The 27,758-nt window shown below is 49.6% G+C and overlaps 1 protein-coding gene across 1 annotated transcript in view; it reads left to right on the forward strand.

Moving 5' to 3' along the window:
• Window positions 1-27,758, forward strand: part of LOC121336980 (voltage-dependent N-type calcium channel subunit alpha-1B-like) — a 289,393-nt gene that overhangs the window by 142,592 nt on the left and 119,043 nt on the right. The window contains 4 exon segments of the mRNA XM_041406692.1: window positions 8,750-8,865; window positions 14,919-14,975; window positions 17,545-17,634; window positions 21,093-21,302. Of these exon segments, the coding sequence (XP_041262626.1) occupies window positions 8,750-8,865; window positions 14,919-14,975; window positions 17,545-17,634; window positions 21,093-21,302 (473 nt within the window).

The following is a 27,758-nucleotide window of genomic DNA, read 5'->3' on the forward strand; positions in this document are numbered from 1 at the left end:
TTGGGATCCTGGGAGTCTGTGCCTCTGGAGTGTGAAAAATGCTGCTTGTCATGTCCTCAAATATTTATGGTGAAGCCTGAGGTATTTCCAGCCCAGGCAGTGAAGAGTGATGGTTGCTGCCAGGGTTTACTCATCTGGCTGCGAGAGCTGAGCTGGAGCGGCTCTGCGAGGCCGGGGCTGTGCTTTCCCCAGAACTGCTCTGTGCTGGGTGTGCCACACCGCTGTTTTATGGCATCACCTGGGGTGGGTGAGGCCTTTTCAGGCTACCTAAAAACAGAGGCCAGACAGAATTAAGGCAATAAAAAGCAGGTATATTTATTGAAGGGCATTCAGGTACATTTTGGGCAGACAAAGCCCCTGGGGCCTACATCCAAAATGGACGATGGGTCACAGGTTTCACACTTTTATAAGTTTGGTCCATTTGCATATTGGGGGCTAATTTGCCAATAACAGCTTCAGGTAATGAAGGAATTGACCCCAAGTTTGCTCTCCCCAAAACTCACTTTTGTTTCCACCTCTGGGGCCTGAAGCAGTGAGGTGTCCTTGATTGCCAGGCCTGGAGAGGAATTGTTGTGTCTGCCCAAAATGGGAAAGCAGCAGCTCACACTGTGTGTGGAGTGTGGAGTTATCCACTAAAGAACTGCAGGGTTACAAATATATGGAATATATAAAAGCTCAAATCCTAAGGGATCACAAGGACTGTGGGGAGACATTTGGAATGGGTACAGCAGCTTTGTGCCAGCAGGAGCCTGGCAGGGGACACAGCTCCAGCTGTGCTGGCACTTCGAGGGGGCAAGGGGCAGGGAAAAGGGGTTTAATTCTTTATCTCACCCTTTTCTGAGCAGTCTGGAGTCTGTGTGCTTGATCCCAGCAAACACCCTCCTGGTGCTGTGCTCGAGGCTCCCTGGGGGATGTCTGTGTCTCTGCTGTCCCGGGGTCACTGTGGTTTTTGGGGTGTTGAAGCAGCTCCTTGGGAGGCAGCACAGCCCCATCCCCACCTCCCTGACCCCAGCTGCCTCGGGGACTTGCCCTGCTGAATTTCATGACAAGTTTTCCCATCCTGAGGACTTTTGCCAGATTGAGATCATAAAACCTCTGCCTGCAAGACGTGCAGAGGCTGGAGGAGAGCGGTGTTGATTAATTTGTCACAATGGCAAAGTGTTCTTCTGTCCTCCTTCCCCTCATTACGGAGACAATCCTTCATTTCCCTGCACATTTGTTCCCAGTCCACTGGTACCTGCTGTGATCTGACTTTGCCTGCTGTTAATTATTTGCAGCAGAAGAGCTGCATCATGGAAAGAGATGAGACTCTGGCTTCCTCTTTGCTTTTAGTCTGTTCCAAGGTTGTGCTTAAAAGGGAGGGGAAAGAGAAGAAAAAGGCAGAATTCTTTTTTTTTTCCTTTTTCTTTGCTCATCACCCTTTTTAACAAAGCCATCACTGCAAACATGAAATAAGGGAGAAAGTTTTCTTTCCTGGTTCCTTGCAGGAGGGGGCAGTGACTGATCCTACTGAATGTGGGTCCTTTGCTCCTTCTGTGGTTTTGGTTAGTCCAGGAGAGCTGGACTTCCTTTATTTGCCCTTCTCTTAAGCCACAATGGAAATCAAAGCCTGGAATACAAAAATGATACAGAGGAGACCTAAATTTGAATTTCATGGGGCCTCTGCTTTGTTCTGGGAGTGGGACCTTGAACAGAACCAGAGGTTCATCCTGCAATTGCAGCAGGCTGAGGCGAGGAGATAAATGGGGCTTTTGAACTCCTTTTTCTCCCTTTGTCAGTTCCTCCTTCCAGCCAGGTTTGCCCAGCTGTGGCACTTGCAGTTTTCAAATCAGATTAGGGGGAATCAAAATCAAATTGGCATAAGCTGAATCTGAAGACAAAGGAAAGGAGGGAGGAAGATGCATTGAAAGCTTCACCTCTGTGCCGTTCCCCTTCTGTCCCCAGAAATACAGGACATATCCCATTTTTGAAGGCTCTTGTTGGCAGTGATTAAAGTGACTCTGAAGCCTGTCTGGGTGCTCAGAGATTTCCCATTTTTGAAGGCTCTTGTTGCTGTGGCAGTGATTAAAGTGACTCTGAAGCCTGTCTGGGTGCTCAGAGATCATTCTCTCCAGATACTCCCATCCCTTATCAGCTGCTGGAGGAGAGATGAGATTTCCCCTCTTTAGAGCAAGGAGGAGGAAGCAGGAGCAGCTCTCCCTGTGCAGGACTGATGGAGCAGTGCTTATTCCTCAGCGCTGGACATTGGGATGGGTTAAGCAGCCTGGGCCTTCCCTAGTGGGATCCTGGCTGGCTGCAGCTCCAGATGAAATAGAAATAAAAATGTGTTTCTTGGGGCAGCCTGGGGTGGGTGAGGAGCCACAGAGCTTTGTCAGCTCAGGCCTCTGGGCTTTCCTTCTTTAACAAACTCAGACTTTTCAGCAAGCTGCAGTAAAACTTCTCTTAGAGGTGCCAACTGTCACCAGCACAAAGGAATTCTAAAAAAAATCTGGCTTTTCAGGTCAATCCATTGTTTGGTTTCCTCTCATTCCAGCAGTTTTCAGTGTGCTCTCCCTGTGCCCCACGGATGGGCTTCCTTTCACCTCCTTCAGGTTTTCCCTTGCCCAAATGAGGTGCATTTCCATGCTTTTCCTTCTTGTTCCATGGGGCCCTTCCAATCAAGATGCTTTGCTTGTGTTCAGTGGTGACCTGGGCCTGATTTTTAGAACTGTTTGAAACCAGCGATTTAACAATACACCATGTTCATCTCTATTCATGTTTTCAGAGCAGTAAGTTAGAGGCATCAAATTATTTTTAGTTTTGCCTGCAGATTTCTGAGGATTTTGTCTGTGGATGAGAATAATCAAAGTCAGCTCATCCTGAACTTTTCCTGATCCTTGCTGCGGTAAAGATCTGATGTTATGGGGAAGCAATCTATGTTTTTGCTGCTCTCCTGTCATTCTGTTTGCAGCCCTTGTGGGTGCAAAGTGCCAGCTAAGATTTGTCCTCTTGGGTTTGCATCTTCCCAGCTCTGGGTCGTGTCCAGGCAGCTGAAAATTGCACTGCTTTTCTATTCAGATTTTTCTTCCCCAAGCCAAGTTTCTAACTTCTAACAGTGTGTATGTCTAACTCACCAACATCCTCCCAGCTTTGTGTGCCACAGGGAATAAATCCCTCCCTGCTCTCCCCCCTCCCTTCCCCTTGTCCCTTGCCTCCTGCTGCTGCTGTGGCTACTTCAGCCTCTGCCGTGGTTGCCTTTCCTCCTCTCCTTCAGGAGTTTCAGTTAGAAACTCCAAAGGTTGGTGCCTTTGGGGTGCCTGGTCCCTGATCTGATGCCCTGGCTGCTCTGCACTGCCCAGGGCTGTGTTCCTCCAGGCAGGACTGGCCGTCCCCATGGCTCCTGAGGTGTCACCTGCCATCCATTGCTTTATCAAGCCTTGTTTCTCTAGGTGTTGCAATGTATTTGCAAGGGTTAGGCCATAGTGGGCACCAGCCAGCCTGCTTCTAAGTTTGTTATCAAAGCCTCAGGAATTCGTCAAGGCTACTGGAACATAAATTGTGCTAAATTAAGAAAGAAGAGGCTGAAAAACTGAGTACCAAGACAGCAAGAACTGGATAACAGAGGGCTATGAAACACCTGGACTGTAACCAATCACAAACTCTGAGAAATGCAGGCAGAAAATGAGTGAACAAGACAAAGGCACCAATCAGGAAGCATGTATTTAGTAGTTTGTAGAATCTATGAATATGTGTGTAAGGTAAACAATGAATGGCTTCTGCTTGACCATACTGGTCAGTTGTCCAGGAGTCCTGGATTTCCGACATCCAGGCAGGACTGGCTGTTCCCATGCCTCCTGAGGTGTCACCTGCCATCCAGGCCCAGCTTTATGCTTTCCTTGGATGTACTCAGGCTGGAGACCAAGCTAGTCCTAAAACTCATTGGATTTTTTTTTAATGTTAATTTGAAGACTTGGGATTCCAAAAGTTCTTCGCAGCTGCTTTCCAGGAGTGGCTGGCAGAGTCCTTCCAAGATCTGCTGCTTTCTCAGCAACACTTCAGCTCCGTGGATGGCGGCTGCTCTGCTGGGTAGAGTCTGAGATTTCCTGAGATCTGAACGTGGGATCCTTCTCAATGAGGAGCTAATTACCTGTGCTGTAATTACGAGTCGCTAATCACCAGGACTATTAGTGTAGGGATGACAGCGGTGCTGTCTCATCTCTCTCTGCCTCTTCCCCGCAGTGGGAAGCGTTTCTGGCTGATTTCTGAGCAGCAAACCTGAATTGCAGAGGTTTGAGGATGTGATCAGTCTTGCACTGCCGCTGCCCTGGGCGTGTGCCATGCAAGCCAGGCAGGAGGAGAATTTAGGATGCTCCATCCCAGCTCTCTGCTGTCACACAGGAAAGTTAATCACACACTCAGGGGATGAAGATTGTGGGTTGTTGATTTTTATCCCTCTTTGGTGTGACAGGATTTTTAATTTAAGGCCAACGTGGACAAAGTAGTTATAAGTATTTCATTCGTTTATTATGTTTACTGACCCTGGTGGTTATTCAGGAGCTGCCTCTGTCTCTTGTGTGGCTCGGGGGGCTCTGGAATTGCCCTGGAGTGGCTGTCTCAGTGCATATTTCACAGCAAGATTGATTTCCCTCCTCCACCCACCAAGGTGGAAAGCAGCAACCATCCATTTCCTGGTGACACTAAGCACCGGCCACTCTCCAGGAGAAAAATGTGACACATGGAGCCTGCCTGGATGTGGTTTCCATGATGGATGCACTGCCTTGGAATCCTGCTTGTTCCTGCTGTCTCTGTGCAATCAGCTACAAGGTGGGCAGGGGCACCTTCCACCATCCCAGGCTGCTCCCAGCCCATCCAGCCTGGCCTTGGCACTGCCAGGAAAGGACAGCCACAGCTTCTCTGTGCAAGACCTCTTCACCCTCACAAAAAACATCATGACACATTCCAGAACTGGCCAAAGGGTGGAAAACCAGCTCTGAAAAAAAAATCCTGAAGGTAAAACAGGGCAGGAAGGAGTAAATTCCTGCTCAGGTTTTTCCTTTCTGGTGATTTGGGAGATTTTTGCAAGTCAATGGCATAAAAGGGAATTATGCTGAATAAAAGAGGAAACCTATTTACTGCTCCCAACCCTTCCCATGGGGCTCTCTGTGTTTTCATTTGGAGCTGGCAGGGAAACTTCAGCTGACATATTTTTAGATTAAATAAGGCATTTTGATATAATTCCCCCCCTTTCTTTGAATGTGTTCTGAAATCTGTTGAAGAGCTCTCAAAGGGAAATTCTGGGAGTTTTCTAGTTGCAGCAAATGGGGAATATTTCAGTTCCTGAATGGTGATGGACATAGTGGAAGAGACACACATCATTATTATTTCATATCATATAGAAAACCCTCTTTTTAAAAAGTCCCAGCTTCACCAAACCTCTCTGCCATCTCCTGAAATGAGAAAGAACAAGTGGAGCTCTTCTCACCAGGAAGATCCTCAATCAAGACCCTCCAGTCTTGAACCTGATTGTGCAGCAGCTCTAGAGCATTGAGAAGGAGTTTTATGGGCAGGAAGGAATTGCCTTCTCCTGGAAGTTACATTGCCAAATTCTACAGCAATGCCTGGACAAGGCTGTGGACAAGCTCCAGCAGTGGCCCACAGGAACCTCAGGAGGTTTCAGCAGTGCTGGAGCTGCCCCTGGGTCAGGAGAACCCCCAGGACCAATCCAGGCTGGGATGAGCAGCTGGAGCAGCCCTGGAGAGGGGCCTGGGGGTGCTGGGGGTGAGAGCTGGAGCTGCCCCAGCCCTGAAGCCCCTGCCCTGGGCTGAGCCCAGCGTGGGCAGCAGGGCAGGGGGATTGTGCCCCTGTGCCCTGGGCTCAGGTGAGACCCCACCTGCAGAGCTGCCCCAGCCCCGGCCCAGCACAGGGAGGAGCTGGAGCTGCTGGAGAGATTCAGAGGAGGCACCAGGGGATCAGAGGATGGAGCAGCTCTGCTGGGAGGGAAGGCTGGCACAGCTGGGATTGCTCACCTGGAGTGGAGAAGCTTTGGGGTGAGCTCAGAGTGGCCTTGCAGGGCCTGAAGGAGCTGGCAAGAAACATGGAGAGACAATTTACAGGGGTCTGGAGTGCCAGGACACAGGGAATGGCTCCCACTGCCAGAGGGCAGGGATGGATGGGACATTGGAAATTGGGAATTGTTCCCTGGGAGGGTGAGCAGGCACAGCGTGTCCAGAGCAGCTGTGGCTGCCCCTGGATCCCTGGCAGTGCCCAAGGCCAGTCTGGACAGGGCTTGGAGCAGCCTGGGACAGTGGGAGGTGTCCCTGCCATGGCTGGGGTGGCACTGGATGGGCTTTGAGGTCCCTTCCAACCCAAACAATTCTGGGATTCTGTGGTGGCCAAAGGTGCCAGTTCCAGGGAGCAGGAGGGCACAGGTGGCTTTAACCTCGCAATGTCCCTCACTGGTGCCTTGGGAGATCTGACTTTGGCTGTACAGAAACTGCTGAAGGTTTGCAACTTCCAGCAGTTTCTCCCTCATTTTCTTACACTTTTAAAAGTACAGACTTTCCACTTGAGATTTTGGACTCTGATCCTTGTGGGTCCTTTCTGTTTTGTGACTCTGCAATATAAAGTTGTGATAAAAGGGACAAGTCCTGGGTAACTTTTACTGTCCTCAGGCCAGACAGGACCTGGCAGAAGATGAAAAGCTGTGCAAGGAGAGCTCTCCCTTTGCTGCTCCTGAGGGGTGAGGGAGCAGTGCCATGGCTCATCTGCTGTCCTTCCTGCCCACGGGGGTCCTCCAGGAAACTTCCCACTGCTGCTGTCTCCTCCTTTGGGAAAGCAGTGCTGACGCCAGCCCCTAACGCCATACCTGGAAAATGAAATGCATGTTGTCACCTCAGGCTGCCTGATCTCATTCCTCCTGCTCCAGACACAAATCAGACTGAGGGAAGGTCCATGGCCCCAGGCAGCAGCGGCTGAAGCAGGAATGAGAGCACAGAAAGGGAAGAGGGTGATGCAGCTGACACGTGCAGGACCTGAGGTCACCCTGGGGATGTGCTGAGTGCCGGAGGGGAGCTGTCAGCTCCGAGCTGTGTTTGGACTCCGAGGATGAGGCCAGGGGCCGTCCTGGCAGGTGGGGACAGGAGAGGGGATGTGCTCCAAAATGAATATTCCAGCTCAGCCCTCCCATCAGTGCTGGGTCCTCCCTCAGTCCCTTCTCCGTGGGTCACATCCCTGCCAAACGAAGCACACACAAGTGGCACCTTTAAAGGAGCAGCTGCAGATTGGGAATGCAAAGTTGCCCCTGGCACTTGGAGCTCCTTTTCCCACCATTCTTCCACCCTTCTGCCCGCTCCTGCTCCTTGCTGGCTTTTGATAAGCATGTGTGGGTTGATTAGGTGGGATTTTAGTAAAAATCATTAGTTAGCTGATTAATTAATAGTAAATGGAAGGTATGAAGGACACAGAAGAGTTAAGATGTGCTGGGGACTGAAGCCTCATGATCCCACATTTATCCACACAAAGCTCTTGTGGGGGACACTCCAGTGAGCGCTTTGAATAGGGATTGCAGGGGCTGGTCAGAGCTCCATAAATGGCAGCTGGACACCTTCATGTGTCCAGAAAATCAGAACATTCCAGAGGTGCCAGGAATTACCTTGGGGAAGGCCCCAGTGTGGGTTGCCAGGCTGGTGGCTGCGCTTTTTTCTCACCTTCAAGCTAGACCAGCAGGACGTTCTTGGACGTGATTTCTGTGATGGTTGGATGACCTGTCCTTTCTGCCTGCCCTGTTCTAGTGATGGTATCCAGACTCATGCTTTCCATGGAGTTTTAGCAAACAGCAGGATCATTTTTACCCTCAGCCCAGGACATCTGGGAGATTTCACCTCAACCCATCCCTACTCAGTTCTCATTTGACCTGTGCTTGTCACAATCACCAAAAGCCTGGGAAACCTTGAAGAAAGACTGACAGGGAGGAACAGAGCCCTTCAGAAAAGTGCTGATGTCTGTGGCTTAATCTTGGCTTCTAGAGGAGATTGTGCTGTGGAGAGAGCTGGAGGATAGTTTTAGCGTTGAAGATGATAATTTGTGTTTCATGACTGGCTGTGGTGTGTGCACATGGATTTTTTCAGGTCTTTTTCAGGAAGAGAGGAGCAGCTGAGGAATGATTTGTTGGACTGATGTCTCAGGTTTTAGCATTTCTATTTTTCAGATTCTGTGCTGCTTTAGTGTGTGGGTCTGGGCTTCATATCAGGGGATGGTGAGCTCTCTGCACAGAGCAGGGAGACAAAACAATTCCTGCTCCAGCTGGGGACCAAGGACAAATGATCCAAATCTCAGCCCCAAGAGCACAAACAACGTGGGCTGAAGAGAGAAAAACAAGCAGGATGGGACTGCATGGGCTAAAGCTGGAATTGGACAATGAACTGCAATCTGCAGTGGAGCAGAGTTGATCCCAGGGAGGGACCCCATGAGCGCTCGTGCATTTTGGGACCATTTTGGTTCATCTTGGGTGCAGCCCTGGCTGGGCTCTTGTGCTGCCCGAGGTGGATCCATGGAGAACATCCTTTTAATCAATCTCTGCTTTATTCTGTAGTTCGCTCCAGTCTCTGTTCTAGGGCAGCCTGCACAAGGCACCAGGACAACAAGTCCCTTGCTGTGCTTTCCACTCCCTACTCCCATCCTGGACTCCACAGGCTCCCTGGAAGGCTGGGGGAGGGCTGTGTGCCTGCCCTGACTGCCTGTGATGGGTTTTCCCTCTCTTGTGTGCCTGCAGTGAATTTGCCAAGGAGCGAGAGCGGGTGGAGAACCGGCGGGCGTTCCTGAAGCTCCGCAGGCAGCAGCAAATCGAGCGCGAGCTCAACGGCTACCTGGAGTGGATCTTCAAAGCAGGTAAGGCAGGCATCTCCTGCGCTTGCCTGGGTGTGTTTTGGGGCAAGGGAGGTCTGCTGATGGGCTCCAGAATGAGTCCTTGGTGTGGCCAAGCCTGGGAGGGCCCGGCCAGCACTCGTTGGTTTTGTTGGAGTTCTTTCTGAGCGTTTGCACCAAGGTTATTGCAAAAAGATCTCAGTTTGGTTTAAGCAAAACTAAAGGAGCTGAGCCAGCTTTATTGCTGAGATCAAAGCAATTGTCCTAATACAGGATAAAAAGTGATCTATAAAAAGTGATCTGTGGATCCAACAGCCTGGTCAGAAAGTGAGGAAATGAGAAAGTTTTCTCACTTTTTGATCAGGCTGTTGCATCCACAGTGATCAAGTGCCCAAAGCCTGGACAGAGAGGAACTATTCCCTTCCATGAGTAATTTCTGTTTTATTTACTCCCTGCCCCAGCTGGTTTATCAGCCTTTTTTTCTGTGCTGGTAAAACCCACCCAAGTGGCATTTTTTATGAGCTACAAAGATCACTTGCACGAAACCCCCCCAGCCCATATTAACATTGATTTATAACCACTGGAACTGAACATTGCTCTTTATTGCAAGGCGTGAGCAACTTTAACCGGGACCCAGACACATTATTTTAACAGAAAATAGCATTTTTATCAGACTGCAACGATTACCAATAACCTTCCTGCCTTATGGAGCAGCTGATATTTATATATTGACATAACCACAGTCAATTCTTTCATGCAGCACCAAGAAAATGGGGGGTAATTTCCTCCTTGCTTGCTTTTCAATGTCTGAGCCAAGTGAAAAGGCCTTTTAAAACAATGATGGGGAGGAAAAGAAGTGCTGGTTTCTCAAATAGATTCCTGGGTGCCAGTTTAGACAGATGAGCTTCATCTTTGCACTTTACAACTGAAATTTAAAATAGAAATATCAGCAGTTTATGTGGTACTTTAAACCCATTATTTCTTGTAGCACTGCACTGAGTGACAATTGAGGGCCACTTGTGTTGTCAGACTTTTATTCACTGTGACTGTTCAGCAGCAACTCGGGCAGCCACCCTTCATTCTGTGCTTCTGGAGGAATCAGAAAATAAAGAATTCCCTTTCCTTTCCATTTAGAATTTGTCTTCTCATTAGCTTACAGCTTCTGTGCAGCCTCAAACTCACATTAATTCCTGCCTTGCCCAGTGGCAGGAGCAGGGTTCTCTGGGCTTCTCCCTTTCTCATCCTGTCTTACTTTTAAGGCTCTTGGTGATTTTTGGTCTCTCAATCCTGATCTCCATCAGTAAAAGAGAGCTGAGAATTCCCCTGCAGGGTTCAGGGTGGCTTTGTGTCACTTTGGGGCCTGCTCTGCCCATCACCAGCTGAACTTGTGAGAAACTTGGGATGGAGAAATTATAAAATGTACAGTCAACCTCTGCTCCCATTCCCATCCCTGTGGGAATTCCTGGCTCTTCCAAAATTTCTTAGTTGCCAGGGCTGAATAAATGCCACACCAATCTTGAGTGAAACTGCTGGAAAATGCACATTTTTCAGCCTAATAACACATGAGCCAGAAGGTTTTGTGGAACAGGGAAGTGCATGCAAAAGAGCTGAATCAGGGAATGTTAAAAATACTCTGGAAAGGCATTGTTGAGAATACAATAGGAATATAAAAGAGCCTCCTAGTACAGCTGAATAATAACTGTAATTAAAATCAGCTTAGCAGTGTTAATAAAATCTTTGAATAAAAATGCAGCGTGAAGGCAAAGCAGAGCAGAGAATCTGGGCTTCAGGACTGAGGCACTGAAAATTGGGACTGTGCCGTCCACGGGGATTTCCCAGGTCTGCTTTGGGGATTTCAGCTCTGAAATGATCTGGAATTCCTTCTCCAGGATTGAAGGGGGGAGATCCACCCAGGGAGGACAGACAGAAGGGGACAGAAATTGCAGCAGCCCCAGGCAGGAGCTGTTTGCACAAAGGGAAGAGCGAAAGCTCCTGGGATTCTGCTCTAATGGAACTCTGGAGGATTTGGTCATTATTCCTGGGAATATTGAATTAAGTCCTTCTGCCAGCCTTGACCTCATTGACTCTTGGAGCAGAGTGCCACGTGTTGACACCCAGTTTGATTTTAAAAACTAAACCAACTCCACGGAGCTGTGTCCTGTCCTCACTTTAAATCTGCTGCCTTTCTGCAGTGAGAGGAAGAATTCCGGCGTTCTTTTAATTACTTTTCTTTGTCTAATCTCCCTCTACCTTGTTTCATCTTATTTTTTCCTGCTCTAAAGCACCCAGAACCAATCAGCCCAATCCTCTCTCTTCCCCTGGAAGCCTCATCAGGTTTCCAATATTTCTAATATCCTCCCTGAACATTTGGTTTGTTCGATTTTTTCCCCTCTCATTTATTTTTGATGCAAGGCAGGAAGAGTGGAAAGCTGCATTCTAGTGTTTCATAAAATGATGTTTTAATCCTTAGATGGTTTTTGCTTTGTAGTTTTTTACATATTCTGTGTAGTTGCTGGAGCTGGACAGGAGGTGCCCTTGTCCTTTGTAGTGCTCATGTTTTTACCTCAAGTATTGTTTTAGGACCAAGGGAAGTGTGAGTGACTAAAATCACTCCTTCACCTGTGCCCTACCACCCCTCAGGCAACAATAATTTTAATTTAACACTGTGGTTATTGCTCATTGACCACTCTGAAGTGTCTTTAATGTTTCTCATTGATGTCTCTAATTTGAGTTATCACAGAATCCCAGACTGGGTTAGGGTGGAAGCCCCAACCAGCCTGGCCTTGGGCACTGCCAGGGATCCAGGGGCAGCCACAGCTGCTCTGGGCACCCTGTGCCAGGGCCTGCCCACCCTCACAGAGAAGAGTTCCTTCCCAAAATCCCATCTAAACCTACCCTCCTTCAGCTTGAAGACAGTTATCCTTTCCAGAGGAATTAAAAAGTGCCAAGTGATGCAATCCATGCAAATGATTTTGCTCCTGCTGCTTTCTCCACTGAGATCCTCAGAACTGCAGGACCTCCAAGGCTGGGATTTTTGAAGAACAGGGAACTACAAGTTCTCCACACAGAGTAAAGAGTTTATAAGCCCACAGATATTCTTTTGAAGATGCTTCTCTTATCTTACAAGGACATTAATCATTTGGAAAACACTTTTCTCAGACACTCTAAGTCTTCCTGTTCAGGGCTAATCAAGTTTCATGTCTTTTGCATTTTATTTCTTTCCAAATCCACCTTTTTCACACCAAACTGGAGTGCTTCTGTTCTCCTGAGTGCCAGGCTTTGGGAATGGTTTCACCTCTCTCTGCCAGCCCTCTGTAAGTTCAAAGCCATCCCTTGGCATGGCAGAGCTCTCTGAACTTCAGATTTCAGCTTTCTTTAGAAGAACAGAGCCCTGAGCCCCTGAGAGAGATGAGAACAGACACATCCAGCAAATAACCCTGTGTGAGATGCCAAGGCAGGGAAATTGCCACAAAGACAAAGCAGAGCTCCCTGGGGGAGCGTGACAGCCACGTCTGAGGGCTGCATTTTTATCAACATTTCTATTTACCCGGCCAGAAATTAAATTAATTTAGTCTTTGTTTTCCCTCACCTCTTGCACTTGTTGTATGCAAGTTATATCCAGTTATCTGCTGCTCCTTTGAGTCCCCAGTGTCCTCTTTGCCCACACCAAAGAGGAGGAGAAGGGGCACCGCTTTCTCAGCTGCTTTGCCTTTATTTCCAACCCAGCACCAAAAATTCCTCCTGCTGCTGAGACACCCCTGGCTCTGAAGCCCTGGAAAAGCCCCATAGCCTTTGTTTGGAGACTCAGGATTGCTGCTCTGTTCCCATTTCTCTGCTGAACATTTCCCTTCATGCAGAGGCACCGTTTTTGGAGGGTTTTTCAGGTGCCAAATTCTCTCCTTCCAGGCTCTGTTAGGGATGACTAAAGGCAAAGCAGCTCCTGAGCCTCTGTTCAGGATGCTGGCTGGTGAAAAACCCCTCCTGGCAGTGCTCAGTGACCTGCTGAGCTCTCTTTTTAGCCTTAAAAACCTCCTGGGGTAGCTGTGGTCCTTTGGATTCCCAGAGGACACGAGACAGACAGGAATAACTATCAAGGGAGAGATCCTGGGAAGGCTGCAGGAGGAGAGTGAGGCTTGAGGAAATTTCAGAGGTGAAAAAAGGTTGGGCTATTCTAAAGGAACAGCAAAACTGAGTCCAGCTGTGTTTATGGATGGAGATTTGTTTGAGCACCAATTCACAACCCTGAATTTGGGGCAAAGGTTTGCAAAATTGTCTTGTAAGAGTAATTTGTAGGTGGGAATCCAATATAGCAGCAGCCTTTGGGAAGGGTCTCCCATCCCTTCCTTGTATTTTAGGGCAGTCACACTGGGAATTGCCATTTCAGTCCTCCCATATTTTATCCCCCAAATATCAGTACAGCTTTCCCAGGGGAGCACTTCAGAAGAACCTTTTTGTCTGAGGTGCTGGCTGGTCAGAGAAGTCTCTTGGACTGCCTAAAACAACCCATTTCACTCTTCTGACCTGTCTTAAGAAGACTTGAAAACCACCTGAATTGTAGGTGGGGATTGCAGGCACAACTTGTGGGTTCTTGGAAGGACTTTACACGTTTTAAAGTGCAGCTTTGAGCTCACCTGACATTTTTACCCCTCTCAGCTCTCCTTTCTTTCACATCTCTGGTGCATTACTTTGCACTTCTGCATTTCCTTCCCCTCTACTTGGTTTTCCAGCCTTCCTCAGCCCTTGGTATTATTTTTCAGCCTTCTCAATTTGCTGTCTTATTAAAGTATCATTCCCTCTCTCTCCCAGATGATTAATAAAGAGATTATATAAGGCTTGTGTGGCTTATATAGGCTTATATAAGGCTGATCCCTGTGGTATCCTTCTAGACAGCTCTCGGCTACACACTTTGATGTTTGGCCTCTGGTTTGTTTGTATTTATTTTTCTGAAGTTACTCTTCCATCTAGACTGGCTTAAATGGACTTTAAAGCAAAATTTGGTAGGAACACGATGTCAGATGAGTAAGAGTGCAAATCACACAGATGGAATTACAGGCATGTGAATTTGCCATTTATAAGAATAGAAGGAAGTGTGCAGTTTACCAGCTACCAACTCAATGTTTTGTTTGCTTTGGGTTGTCCTTTAGCAGATCCCCACATCAGTTTCCAGCAGCCAACCCAAAATCTGTGGTTCTCAGTGTGGTCTCAAGTATTGGCACAGTGCTGCAAACTGGCCAGGGGGGTGGCAGTGGCCTGGGAAACTTCAGGAAATTGGGCTGTCTTTCACACAGATAAAAATTACTCCATTTTGTCAGGTTGGTTTTTAGTGTTTCCTGTTTGTGGTTTTTTTTGGTTGGTTGGTTGGTTGGTTTTTTGGTTATTTTTGTTGTTTTTTTTTTTTTAATTTAGGACAGTGCAAGGTTGTATTTTGGAGATGAGTTGCAGAGGAATGGAAGGGTGATGTTGCAATCACTGTGCCAGGCAGAGCTCCCCCATTGAAAGCTTGCTGAGGATTTTAGGTGGACAAAGATTTGACGTGATGGCTCTGTGGTGACAGCAACTCTCCTGCTGTGTGGCCCTGCTGCTCTCACCCTGTGCCACCACTCTGCTGCCCATGGCTGAATCCTGACTTTTGGAGATGAAAGAGCAGTGATGGGTGTGGAGCATCTTCCCCAAACTGTCTCCAGTGTGGATGGGCATGAGGGATCTTCCTGGGATTTGTGGTGCTGCCTGGTGTGGAGGAAGGTCCTTGGTCTCCAGAAGTGCCTTGGGAATGAGAGCTGGTGAAGAACCCGGTGTGGGAGGTTGTGAGGAAGGATCCCACAGAGGAAGTGATTGGGTTTGGAATCCTTCCCCTGTGTGAGAGGGACACGGGCTGAGAATGGCATCCTGGCCTGGATCAGGAATGGTGTGGCCAGCAGGAGCAGGGAGAACACAGCCCTGAGCCATGAATTGCTCTGTGGACTCTGTCAGGGGTGGGCTGGGTGGCACTGGGACAGGCTCCTGCTGCCCCACCAGCCGGTGTTGGAGCAGGGCTATGAGGAACCTGAGGCTGACCCTGGCCGGTTTTCCTTTTCCAGAGGAGGTCATGCTGGCCGAGGAGGACAAGAACGCGGAAGAGAAGTCCCCTCTGGACGGTAGGTGGCTTTGCTGGGCATTTTCCTCCTGTGCCACACGAGAGGTTCCACTGCTGTCACTGCCACGCTTTCCTCCCGGGCAGGAGGATCCTCCCGCATGCACCCGGCACAAATCCGGCCACAGAGCCCCTTCTCCAGGCTGCAGGTGGCTGAGGAGCAGTTATGGGACACCCCACACCGGCCCGGGATGGGGATGTGCCCTCGGGGTCGGTGCCCACGCCCTGCCGAGGGTGGCTGGCTGTGTGTGCAGGGGGTAGAGGCTGCCAGAAGGATGGAGAAGAGCGAATGCGCTGACCGAGAGAAGGCAGGGCTCCGAACGGATTTGACCAAGGGACTGAGCCCCCTGTTAGCTGTAAGCAGTAAGACATAACAGGGTGTGGTGATCCTTCCTTCCGACGTGCGAGCCCAGCGTGGCAGGACGGCCGGAGGAGCCGAGCAGCGAGGCCACGGGGATGCTCCCCCTGTGCCTCCAGCCCCGACAGCTCTTAGGATGCGCCAGCCACTCAAAGCTCAGTTAAAGATTCTTCCCTCTCCCTTTTCTGACCATCTTTCGTCCTCCCATGTCTCCTCCTTTCCCCTCCCCTCCCTCCCCCCCCTCTTTTTTTTTCTCCTCCCATTCACTGTCAGGGAGGGCCGCCTCGGAAGGGCCGATTCCTCAAGGCACGGCGCCGGCAGAGACTGGCAGCGGCAGCAGCTACAACAGTGAGTGGATTGCAAATCACCAGGGGCTTAGGTGGCACACAGGGGCAGCTTCCCCCGCAGCCCCGTGCCCAGGTCACCGGTGACAGTCCCCAGGCGGTTTTGCCTGGCTCCCAGCCGTGCAGCAGGCGCTGCTCCAGCCTCGGCCGGCCCGGTGACCTGCGCTGGGGAGGATTGGGCTGGAGCAGCTGGGGCTGCAGCAGGTCAGGGCTGAGGTGTGCGTGGCCAGTCTGTGTGTGTGTCGGGGCTGTGTGTGAGCTGGGGAAGCCTGTCCGGTACCTGGGCGCAGCCAGGGCTGCCAGGCTTCACTGCAGTTTGTGTCTGAGAGCAGGCTGAGAGGCTGAGTGCTGTCAGAAACTCGAGGTGGGTGCAAGGCACGGAGAAAAGACCCAGAGATACTCAGGCTTCTCTTATTCTAAAGTGAAAGGAGCCAGAGAATGTTCCCAGCCTTGGAGCAACTGGTGTGGAGCAGCCCACAGTCTATGGTGGTAAATTCTGAGTCCCCAAAACACAGGGACGTGCCTGGAGAGATGGCACAACCTCACTGCCAAACACACGGAGGAGTTTTCTGGGGGAGAAGATAAAAAGCTGCTCAGTTCATGCCAGGGAGTGTTGGAAAAATTTAATCCCAGTGCTGGTTGTGCTCCAGTGCTGAGGATGGCCCTGGACATGCTGGAGTGAACTGGTACAGACACAGCCTGAGACACCCCGAGCTGGCATTGCTGGGACTCAGGACTCAGCCGAGAGCTGGGTGGGGCAGCACGAGCACAAACAATGCGAAGCAATGGATCCAGATCACAGGTTCAGAGCATCCTCCCCTCTGCTCTGGGTGTTCCCTTGAAGTGACTCAAGCACAGCCCGTAGGAGCAGGAAGCGCATCCACGTCTCTGTCAGGGCAGGGCAATCCGTGCAGTGTGGGAAAGGAATCTGTAGAAAATTAGGGTGAGGGGATGTTGTGGAGGAGCCTCCCCGGGGCAGTCTCTGCAGCGTGAGTGGCTTTGCTGTGTGTGCCCACGGACCAGTCTGTATCACCACACCGTGGGGTGTCTTACTGCTAATAGAAAGTGCTGCTTTAGTTACTGTATGTCTCGAAGCTGTCACCAAACTGTACCAACGTGATTTTTTTTTCTGCCACTTCTCAAGGTTCTGCAGGTAGGTGGTCCTGGGAGCAGCGTCCTCAGTGCTCCTGCCTCACCCCCCTGTGCTCTGGGTGGACAGTGCAGAGCTCTCATTCCCTGTTGGAGTAAATGTAGTGATGTTTGTCCTACCCACTAAAAGCTGCTTTTGGAGGGGAAAAAAAGTGTTTTCAAAGAATTCCGACATCCCCAGAGGGCAGGGATTGCACACCGGGTGCTTCTGAGAGGCTGCTCACTGATGTGTGGCCGCTTTTTCCATGCAGCATTTCTGCTCCTTGAGGCATGGCTGGGTGGTAAACCGAGCTCTGTAAACGCTGAGCCCCTCACGGTGCCCTCTGCAAACAGCACTGGTGGTTCCAGGGGTGGCAGCACTCATCTCCCAGCCCCGTGCGGCTCAGGAAGCTCCAGTGTCCCTGCCCAGCCTTTGTGCTGTGCTGAAAGTGCAGCTGCAGTGACCCCCCACCCTCCTGCATCTGCTGCATGAAGTGGAACGGGCAGAGCTGTGCCTGGCAAACCTTCAGGAGCTGGAAGGGCAAAGGAGTGAAGCACCCTGGCACTGAGGCGTGCAGAGACCCTGCAGGGTTGTGGGTTGTCCGGTTTGCTCCAGGGTACCCTGGTGGGAGAGCTTTAAGCTGGCATTGGGAAGGAAATGCTGGCCCTGGAGAGTGAAGGGAGGGGGAGAGAGAATCCACTCTGCATCCTCACGGGGCATTTTCTCTTTAATTTGCACGCAGTGTTGAAAAGAGCCGCAATAAAGAAGAGCAAAAACGACCTGATTCATGCAGAAGAAGGTGAGGACCATTTCACAGACATTTGCTCCGTTGGTGAGTACTGGCTTCGCATCCCCCGAGGTTTCGATCTCCACCTGAACCTGTCCATGTCATGTTTCCTCCTCTGGAGAGGCTCCTTTGCTCCAGAAGCTGCAGTTTCTTGAAGGAGAATGAATTTCCACTCGACTTCCCAAAGCAAAAAGCTCCGTGGCTTCACCCTCTCCCTGCGCTGCCTGCCTCAGCTCTTGCATGCTGCACCCTTCGGAGAGTCCTGCAAAGCCTTGGGACAGTCCCTGCTGGGCTGGCCATCCCAGGATTCTGCTTGGAACGTGCTCATTCCTGCTAATGAACCCCAAATCTGCCAAACAACACTGTTGGAGGGAGGAGAGGAAGTGGGCACAGTCCCGTGGTCACTAATACCCAGCTGAGGTGTTCCAGGAATGGTCACTGAGAAGTGCTGGGCAGTGGCCTCAATTCTCTCATTCTTGTCTTAGAGGAAGATCTTAAAGGGATTTTAAAGCCAGATCTGGAGATCCAGTGCAGAGCAGGGCACTGTGGGGCATTGCTGGGGTGGATTTGGCATCCTCAGGCTGAGGAGGTGCTGCCTGTTCTGCAGGTGGAGAGGCAGAGGCTGCTCTGGGCTGCCAGGGGAGGCTCTGGGCACTCAGCACCCACCTCAGGGAGCTGCTGGAGCCAAACCCCTGTGAGCCGTGGGAGAGCATCTCCTGCTGCTCTGCAGTCGGGTGCTTTGCTCATCCCCGTGCCTGTTGTTGGAGCCTGTTTTGCTGCTGAAGCAGCAGATGTTCTCATTATCTTCCAAAGAAATGTCTTGGCAGCCCAGTCCCCACGAAGCAGCAAATCCTGGATGCACAGGAGGAGCAGCACAAACAGCACATTTGAGAATCCGTGTCCGTGGCTGTTGCACAGCATGAGTGCCTCAATTGCCCTTTGGAAAGTTGGCATTGATGATTTCAGGGATCACAGCTGCTGCTGGAATTTATTTTTCCCCCTTTAAAGGAAGAGTTGGTTGCAGAAAATGAGAGTGGCTTGGCATGTTCCTGACACCGGCACTGAGCTGCCACAGTCCCCTGGGCTGCAGGGTTTGTGGTGAAACTGCTGCCACTTCCAGGAGAGGTTTGGTGCTGAAAAAGGGCAAAAATGCAGCAGCCTGTGTGCATTTTTGGTTTGGTTTGTTGATGTTTTTTTTTCTCGGATCCCTGCATGGATAACAAGGAATGGTCATTCTTGGAATATTTCCTCACGTTTGCAATAATTATGAGATCTTTGCCTCCAAATCCAAGTCCCTCCAGGCTCTGGGCAGCCAGTGCCATGCCAACAGATCTTGGAGTTCAGCATTTCAGGTGGCAACGGATGATGGAGCATCTGGGCTCGGGAATAATCCGAGGTAGAGCTGGGAACTGTCTCGGGAGCATATGGCAGGGAAAATAACAGCAGTGCTTTCCACCTTCTGTGAGTGCTTCACCCACTTGGGAAAAGTGGCTTTGATTTTGATTCATGGAACGAGGCAGAAAAGAAGGAATGGATTAAGCAGCTACTTCTGCAGGCTTGTGAAGAGGCTGAAATGCAGAGCATAAACAATCAGATCACGTGGGCAATTACGCATAAAGGATCTGTTTTGGAGAAAAGGGGTTTTTGGATGGTTTTCTGTAATGTGTTCAGATGGGAGCAGAAGGAGCATGGAAGAACTAACAAATAATCCCTGAGTGCCACGTGAAGATGCAGCTCAGGGTGGGGGAGACTGCCAGGTCTCTCTCTGGCCATTGGTTGAAAATGTTGCACTTTAATTCAAACTCAAGCACCTTGATGAGCTTTATAACTGCAGTATAAAGCTCTGTAGTGGTAAACACTTCCCAGGGTGTTGTCTGCAATTGTTCTTAGCTTTTATTCTTTTCTTTCTACTCCCACTGGTTTCACACCCTTTGTGCTGTACCAGGCACTGGGCACTGCCTTGATTCCCAGACACCAAAGCCTGGAGATGTTTTCCATGTTAGAGCAGTTTAAATATCACTGCTTTGCATTTCTGGAAGATCAGCAGACAGGAGTGAGAGGGCAGCACTGTTCCTTTGCCAGTCTGGGAGTACAGAGGGGCTTGGCTATCCAAGAGCTCTGTACCTGCTAAGGAGTGCTGTGACATGAAGCAGCCTAAATCCCAAACTGTGGTTCTTCTTGTTGTCTTAAAGCAGAGCAGAGGAGGAGCACTGTGATTTCTTCTCTTCCAAGCTGCCAAAGGCAGGATTTTCAAACCAACAGAAGTACACACTGATTTTTTCAGCATGGAGTTTGTTCAAAGCCTGGCCAAGGCCAGCTCTGCTTTTGGAGTACTGGTGGATGGCCAGAAATGTGAAATGGAGCAGAGAGCTCACTTTCCATGGGGGAACATCACACTTGTGTGGGGCTGTGAGGCTTGGAGAACCTGCTGCTGTCACATCTGGATGCCTCATCCTTTCTCTGGCTGCTGTGGGTGATGTGGCAGGATGGGGCTGGGTGAGATTCCCACCTGTTCCAAGTGTTGACATGGAGGTGATCACACTTCAAGATTTGGCTGCTGAAGCCAGAGCTCTTTGTTCATGTCACTGAGACCAGGAGAGCCACCTGCTCCAGGACAGGACGAAGACATGTCCTGCTCATCCTGCTGGGACGCTCCATCCCAGAATGGGGAAGGGCAGCAATGATATCTTGTCCCAAACCACTGGCACAGGCAGTGGCCAGCCTGGCACAATCACCATTTGCCCTGCTTGCAGCAGCTTCCGTGGCTGCTGCAGAGGAGCCCCAAGAGGTCCATGCATTTATTCTCTTATTCCTGATTTCTCTCAGCATCAGCTGGAGATTGCCTTTTCATCTGAGCAGTGCCTCTATCCCAGGGGGAGAGGCTAGCATCAGGAATCATTTCTCCCATCAGCTTCCTATTGTTGAAACCCTTGACTCTTTGCCAGGGTTTCAGCCCAGAGTGGAAATGGAGCTGATAGAGGCAGAATTGAGACAAATGAATGGCTGAGCCCAAAATCTGGTGCACGGAGGCAGGTTGGGCCCTCTGCTAAAGAAATAGCTGAAGCTGGAGAGTAAATTAAGGAGAATTCACTCAATTGCCTAGTAACTGATCCTTGGAGCAGGAAAAACAGGGACCAGCTTTCCTTTTGCACCTACTCAGCTCTACGAGGACGTGCTCCACACCGTGGGCAGAAATACCCTGTGCCTGCTGCTCTGCCCCTGTCAGCCAGGAAAAAGTGATGAGTTTAACTGGGACAATCAGGATTGCTGCAAAGGTTTGGAAGCCCTGTTTAGATGGTGGAGCTAGGCATTGACCCATGAAGTTTTAAAAGCCCACCCTTCATCCCTCATTACAAGCAAGATGCCCTTGCTCAGCCCATTCTCAACATCCCCAGCTTCCTGCTGAGCTGTTCTGGTGCTTGGAGAGGTTCTGTGTGCCCAGGAACCCCCTCCAGCCTTTTCCCTGCGGGGATGGGCTGTGGTGACTCTTCTTTCCATCCCAGGGTCTCCCTTTGCCCGTGCCAGTTTGAAGAGTGGGAAGAACGAGAGCTCATCCTACTTCAGGAGGAAAGAGAAGATGTTCCGCTTCTTCATCCGGCGCATGGTGAAGGCTCAGAGCTTCTACTGGGTCGTGCTCTGCGTGGTGGCCCTCAACACCCTCTGTGTGGCCATGGTGCACTATGACCAGCCCGAGAAGCTGACCACTGCTCTCTGTGAGTACTGCAGGGAGCTGGGGGTGTTCACCCTGGAGAAAAGGAGACTCAGGGGGGCCCTCATCACTCTGCACAGCTCCTGAAAGGTGCCTGTGCTCAGCTGGGGCTGGGCTCTTTCTCCAGGCAGCACTGGCAGAACCAGAGCACACAGCCTCCAGCTGCACCAAGGGAAATTCAGGTTGGATGTTAGCAAAAAGTTTTTCACAGAAAGAGTGATAAAGTTCTGGAATGGCTGCCCAGGGAGGTGGTGGAGTCCCCATCCCTGGGTGTGTTTAACAAAGCCTGGATGTGGCACTGGGGGCCAGGGTTTAGTTGAGGGGTTGGGGCTGGGTTGGACTCGATGGTCTTGAAGGTCTCTTCCAACCCAGTGACTCTGTGAATTCTATGGATATTGGCCACTCCTGTTCCTTCAGCAGCTCTGATGTTTCTGATCCCACAGTGCCATGGTCATGTCCTGGCTATCAGCATCCCTCAAGGCTTGGTTCTCCTCACTCACCACTCGTGGAATCACAGAATGGTTTGGATTGGAAGGGAACTTAAAGCTCAGCTTATTCTACCCCCTGTGCAGGGATACCTTCTGCTAGTCCCTGTCCAGCTTGGCCTTGGACTCTTCGGATGTGGCACTGTGTGCCAGGGTTTAGTTGAGGGGTTGGGGCTGGGTTGGACTCGATGGTCTTGAAGGTCTCTTCCAACCCAGTGACTCTGTAAATTCTATGAATATTGGCCACTCCTGTTCCTTCAGCTGCTCTGGTGTTTCTGATCCCACAGTGCCATGGTCATGTCCTGGCTATCAGCATCCCTCAAGGCTTGGTTCTCCTCACTCACCACTCGTGGAATCACAGAATGGTTTGGATTGGAAGGGAACTTAAAGCTCAGCTTATTCTACCCCCTGTGCAGGGATACCTTCTGCTAGTCCCTGTCCAGCTTGGCCTTGGACTCTTCCAGGGATCCAGGGGCAGCCACAGCTTCTCTGGGAATTCCATTCCAATCCCTATCCTCACAGGGAAGAGTTCCTTCCCAATATCCCATCTAACTCTGCCCTCTGGCAGTGGGAAACCATTCCCCTTGTCCTGGCACTCCAGGCCCTAGTAAATTGTCTCTCTTTACCTTTCCTGACAGCCCCTTCAGGTTCTGGAAGGCCACATTTATGTCATCTCAAAGCTTCCCTTCTCCAGACTGAACAATCCCAATTCTCTTTCAAAATCATATTTCAAATTATTGAATCACACAATTCAGAAAAAATCCACCAGGGTATTAGTCTGAGAGAGAAATGTTATCCTAAAGGTTATTGCAAAGTTGAGATTCAGTCAGGTGTAAAGCCTGGAACAGGGCAGGAGGAATTTTCCTGGAGCAGGGCAGGAGGAGGAATTGTCCCCAAGCTGGATGCCCAAAAGGAAGGGGAATGATGCCTGGGAACAGCAGGATTCTCTGGCTAACCTGTGTCCAGAGAATGCAAGTTAGTGTCACTTTGCAGCTGATCTGCAGCGGTGGGTGATTGCTGTTGGGGACACACTCAGAGCTCTGCCAGCTCTGACATTCCTGGAGTACCAGCAGCTGGAATGGCCTGTGAGATAAAAATCCTGCCAGTGCTTATAGAATCAGGCACTGAGCCTCCACATGGCCTGTGATTCCTGCCAGAGCCTTTAAAAGGTTTCAACTTTACAGCTCTTTTTTGGTTCCATGCCCTCCTGACGGGGTGTGATGACATGGGATGGGTGTCACGGTGCCCTCCTGTGACATTAAGTGACAGAAATACTCCCAGAGGGAAGATTATCCTGTATTTGTGAAAGGATTTTATTTTAGCTGGTTCCTGTGGTCACCTGGTTTAGCTCAGAGAGTCTAGAAGTGCTTTTGAAATATGAGTTTTGGGTTTTTAAATTGCTTTGATGAATAAGAAATGGTGTCTCCCTGAGGTCACAGACTTGCTGACAAAGCTTGGTTTAGAAAAAAATGTGGAAGGTGAGGGATGGGGCTTTTTTGTTTATTTTAATGAAGTTTGGAGGCGGGGATTCCTAGAGCTGGAAAACTCCTAGAAATTCCTCATGCTGATAGCGCAAATTTTTCCTTCTGAAGGGATGGGATGAGGTTTGTTCCTGGAAGACAAAGCCATTCCTTTGGCCATTTCTGACCCTATAAAATGGCCAGGAAAAAATCTGTTGTTCAGCACTTGACCAGATGAAAATTTAAATAAAACTTTTGAAAAAACCAAACAGAAGACTGGGAAAAAAACCTTGAATATTTCCAACAGTCTAACAGTGTTGGCTTAGATCTTTAAAGATCCTTATCTACCTAATTTGCCTTGATTTCTCTATAAATTAGATACTTAAATATTTCTTGCCTCTGATCCTCAGGTCTTACCTTATTACAAGGAAGGCAAACTTTTGAAGTTTTTTTTTACTAGACCTAAGAGGTCAGGAATACTGACTGCTCTGACATCAAAAGCTCCTTATTAATATTTGTTGAAATATTTAATGCCACCTGGTAATGGAGCTCTAATGAGAGATGTATAATAAGGACAGAAATTTCTTTCAAGTTTTTTTTTTTTTTTTGCAAGATTTCGACTGAAAAGAGAGACAGGCCATACAGAGAAGTCACTCTTGCTTATTCATTACCTCCATTTACCAGAGGAAATAATAAGCTAGATTGGCAGAGTAATTAAAAGTTTGAGGATTAGGATTTCCTGTGGAATTAGGACTAAATGTTTAGGAAACAAACCCTACACTTGAAGTCTTTCAACTCAAAAAAAGGTCACAGATTTATAAAACTCAGTTTTGGGAGCACCTTATGCAGTGACTTTTCCAAGGGAACATGGAGAAATCCATGAGCCAGAAACTCGTTAATGCTCCAGTGAGGGCTGGAAGGGCTGCTTCTGTCTTTTGGAATTATTCACCTCCAGCTGGGAAACTTATCTGAGACAGAAGCCACAAATTAGGCTTCCATTCTATCCCAGCTGAAGACAAAAAGTAGGGAATGGGTTGGAATTAGAGGTGGATCCATATTTCAGGAACTCTGCACTTGTCCATTACACCCAGTAAGGTCAGGAGCACTTGGGCAGCAGGCTTGGATTTTTTGGTGTAGAGTCCCACTGAGCTGGGAGAGGAGGTCCCACTGCCTTACATTTAATGGAAGAGGCAGAAAACCACTAAAAATTGGGATTTCTTGGGGATGAAATTCTCAGCATCCTCCCAGCCTTTGCACCATCCCACTGCCCTTTACCTGGGAGCCCTGAGGGCCCTTTGGCAATGGGGAAACACCTGGGCAGGGGCTCCACAAACCATCCCTGAAAGAAATCCAGAATGGGGCAGGAAGGGACCTGAGAGGGTCACCTGGTGCCACCTCCCTGCTCCAGCAGGGCCATCCCAGAGCACAGGGCACAGCATTGTCTCTGGAATATCCCAGGGAGGAGACTTCACAGCCTCCTGAGCTGCTTGTTCACTCACAGGGAAGAAGTTCTTCCTGAGATTCAGGTGGAATTTCCTGGGATCAGTTCCTGCCTGTTCTGCTGTCCCATTGCTGGGCCCCTGGAGCAGAGCCTGGGCCCTGCTCTGAGCCCTCCCTTCAGGTGTTTTGATGGGATTCCTCTCAATCATCTCTTCTGGAGGCTGAACAGCCCCAGCTCTCTCAGCCTTGTCCTTACAAGAGAGATGCTCCAGTCCCCTCAGCATTTCTGTCACCCTTCATCCAGAAGTTCTGAATATTTCTGGGATATTGAACCCTGCTGGAAACTCCCCTGGCATTGGGGAGGGGCAGCCCAGCATGGGTCACGGAGAAAAGCAGTTTATCCAAAAGCAGGGAAAGGTTTTGTGGATGCCCACATTGGGTTTTTAGACAGGGTGGTACAAGATTGGTCGCTGTGACACTGAAAATAAAAACCTGAGATCCCAGCCTGGTTTGGGTTAGAAGGGACCTCAAAGCCCATCTGATTCCACCCCTGCCATGGCAGGGACATCTTCCACCGTCCCAGGCTGCTCCAGCCTGGCCTTGGGCACTGCCAGGGATCCAGGGGCAGCCACAGCTGCTCTGGGCACCCTGTGCCAGGGCCTGCCCACCCTCCTAGGGAAAAAATTCCTGCCCAATATCCCAACTAAATCTCTCCATGAATGGTCATCATGGCAATTCTGAAGTACATCAGACAAGTTTTGGGGGTTTTTATTTGTTTGTTTTGGGGTTTGTTTTATTTTTTAAGATGGTTTTCTCCAAGAGAAGAAGCAGAGGCTCTGTTGGCTCATTTGGGGATGATTACTCCGAGCAGAAACCTATTGTAGCGTGATTTTTGAACAAAGAACCTTGGAGAACTGTCCTGAAAAGCCCTACAAGTTCAACCTCTTAAATTCCCAGTATCCCATTCCTCCAAATCCTCCTGAATTCCAGGCTGAGGAGCTGTGGGACTGCATTCACACCTGGCTGTGCACTGGGGATGACCCAAATTTTCCTACCCCTTTCCTGGGGGACAGTAGAGTTTTCATATCCTCATAGTTCTACAAATCCCTAACTGAATACTGAGTGCAGGGAATGTTTGGTGCCTTAAGGACTTTGCTGGTTGTTTTGGTGTCACAGTGATGCCCAGACTGGACGTGTCCCCTCACTCCTGCCTGGATAACTCTGCAGCACAAACATCTGGGAAGGAGCCCAGCTGGGGCTGAGCCCTCCAGGAATGCTCCTGGAAAGCCCCATTCTGCCCCAGATTTGTGCACAAATCCATTAGATAGAGGCAGAACGAGGAGATTTGAAACAGCTCCTGGAAATACTTGGCAAAATCCTTTAACTGGGAGAGTGACAGAGTTTAAAAATGGCTTAAAAGTTAATCCATGATGAGGGAACATCACTGCAGAGGAGCAGGGCCTGGCTGGTGAGGTGCAGAGCAAGAGAGAAATCAAAAATTCCAAAGATGTTGTTTCAGGGAAGGTGCTCAGGAATGAACTGAGGAGGTTTATTGTGAACTGCAGCAGCAGGAGAGGAGCACAGGAAAGGATCTGCTAAACCCTGCAACTCTACCCAGACACCTCTAATTCAATTATACCTGTCCCTCTGGGGAGAAGTTTAATTACATTACAAATTAATTTTACTTAAAGAACAGTTGGTAAAAGCCTACAGGTCTGCATTGATTTATTCTTCCCTTGGTCTTTTCTTTTAACTTTTCTGTTTTGAATTGTTCTGATTAGCTTTCTCTGCTTGATGCTCCATATCTCTACAACTGCTTTGCAAAAAGGACTGCAGGAGCTTTGCAGAGAGGCTTGGGATTTCTTTAGCCTTATTGAAAGCACTGATGAGGAATTCTTTGAATTCTTGTAGTATGATTAATAACAGGCCGTACTTCATGCCCCTGTAATTATCCTCAAATTCAATCAGAGATCCTCCTGCTCTGTGTGGAAAGGACTCCAGGGCCAAATAGGATTTCTCTCATGCTGCAGATGGACACTGCTCAGTGAAGCACACAGAACTTTGGTTAAATAAGCTGCAGTTGCCTATAAAAGAATATATTTCATGCATCTGTTTCATTATTTCATTGTCATCTCTTCACGCTCCTTTCCACCACAGCCAGTATTCTGAGAAAGAAGAGATTTCTGTCAGAAACCAGCTCTGGAATGGCAGCACTGAGGTCTGGTAGCAGCAAAGATGAATTTTCAACTGAGGGCCCCTCAAAATCCATGCTGGAGACACCGTGGAGGTGCAGAGTGACCACGGCTGTGCCTTTGGGAAGGGCAGCCCTGAGTGAAGCTGCAGTGACCCAGTGCTGAAACCTCCTCTCCACAGCCCCTAAAACCATCCCACAGTCCCCAAAACCCATCCCACAGACCCTAAAATCCATCCTGTGGGAGTAGCTGCAGGCATTGCTGCAGGGCAGGAGGCCCCAGGAATGGGGCTGGGAGTGGGCTCCTCTTCCTCTGGCTAAAGCTGTGGGGTGAGATGGGGACCAGAGGTCTCTGGGTCTGTGGGATGGGTTTTGGAAACTGTGGGATGGATTTTAGGGACTGTGGGATGGTTTTTAGGCACTGTGGGATGGGTTTTGGGGACTGTGGGATGGTTTTAGGGACTGTAGGATGGGTTTTGGGGACTGTGGGATGGATTTTAGGGACTGTGGGATGGTTTTTAGGGACTGTGGGATGGATTTTAGGGACTGTGGGATGGTTTTTAGGGACTGTGGGATGGATTTTAGGGACTGTGGGATGGTTTTTAGGCACTGTGGGGTGGATTTTAGGGACTGTGGGATGGTTTCAGCACTAGGTCACTCAAGTTTCACTCAGGGCTGCCCTTCCCGAAACTCTTTTCTTTCTCCAGCAAGTCCTGCAGGGATCCTTCCTGTCTCCTTAATGTGTGTAGGTCTGAGCCCCAAATGCACAATGTCTCCTTTTGATAAATCCAGTGTTTGAGCACAGCATTTGAGCCTTTATGGCCTGAGAGCCTGCCCAGTGCTGAACCACCTGTTTGGGGCAATTTGGCCTTTTTTTGGTGCTG

The sequence above is a fragment of the Onychostruthus taczanowskii genome, unplaced genomic scaffold (assembly GCF_017590055.1).
Source record: "Onychostruthus taczanowskii isolate IOZ18803 unplaced genomic scaffold, ASM1759005v1 scaffold25, whole genome shotgun sequence".
NCBI lineage: Eukaryota > Metazoa > Chordata > Aves > Passeriformes > Passeridae > Onychostruthus > Onychostruthus taczanowskii.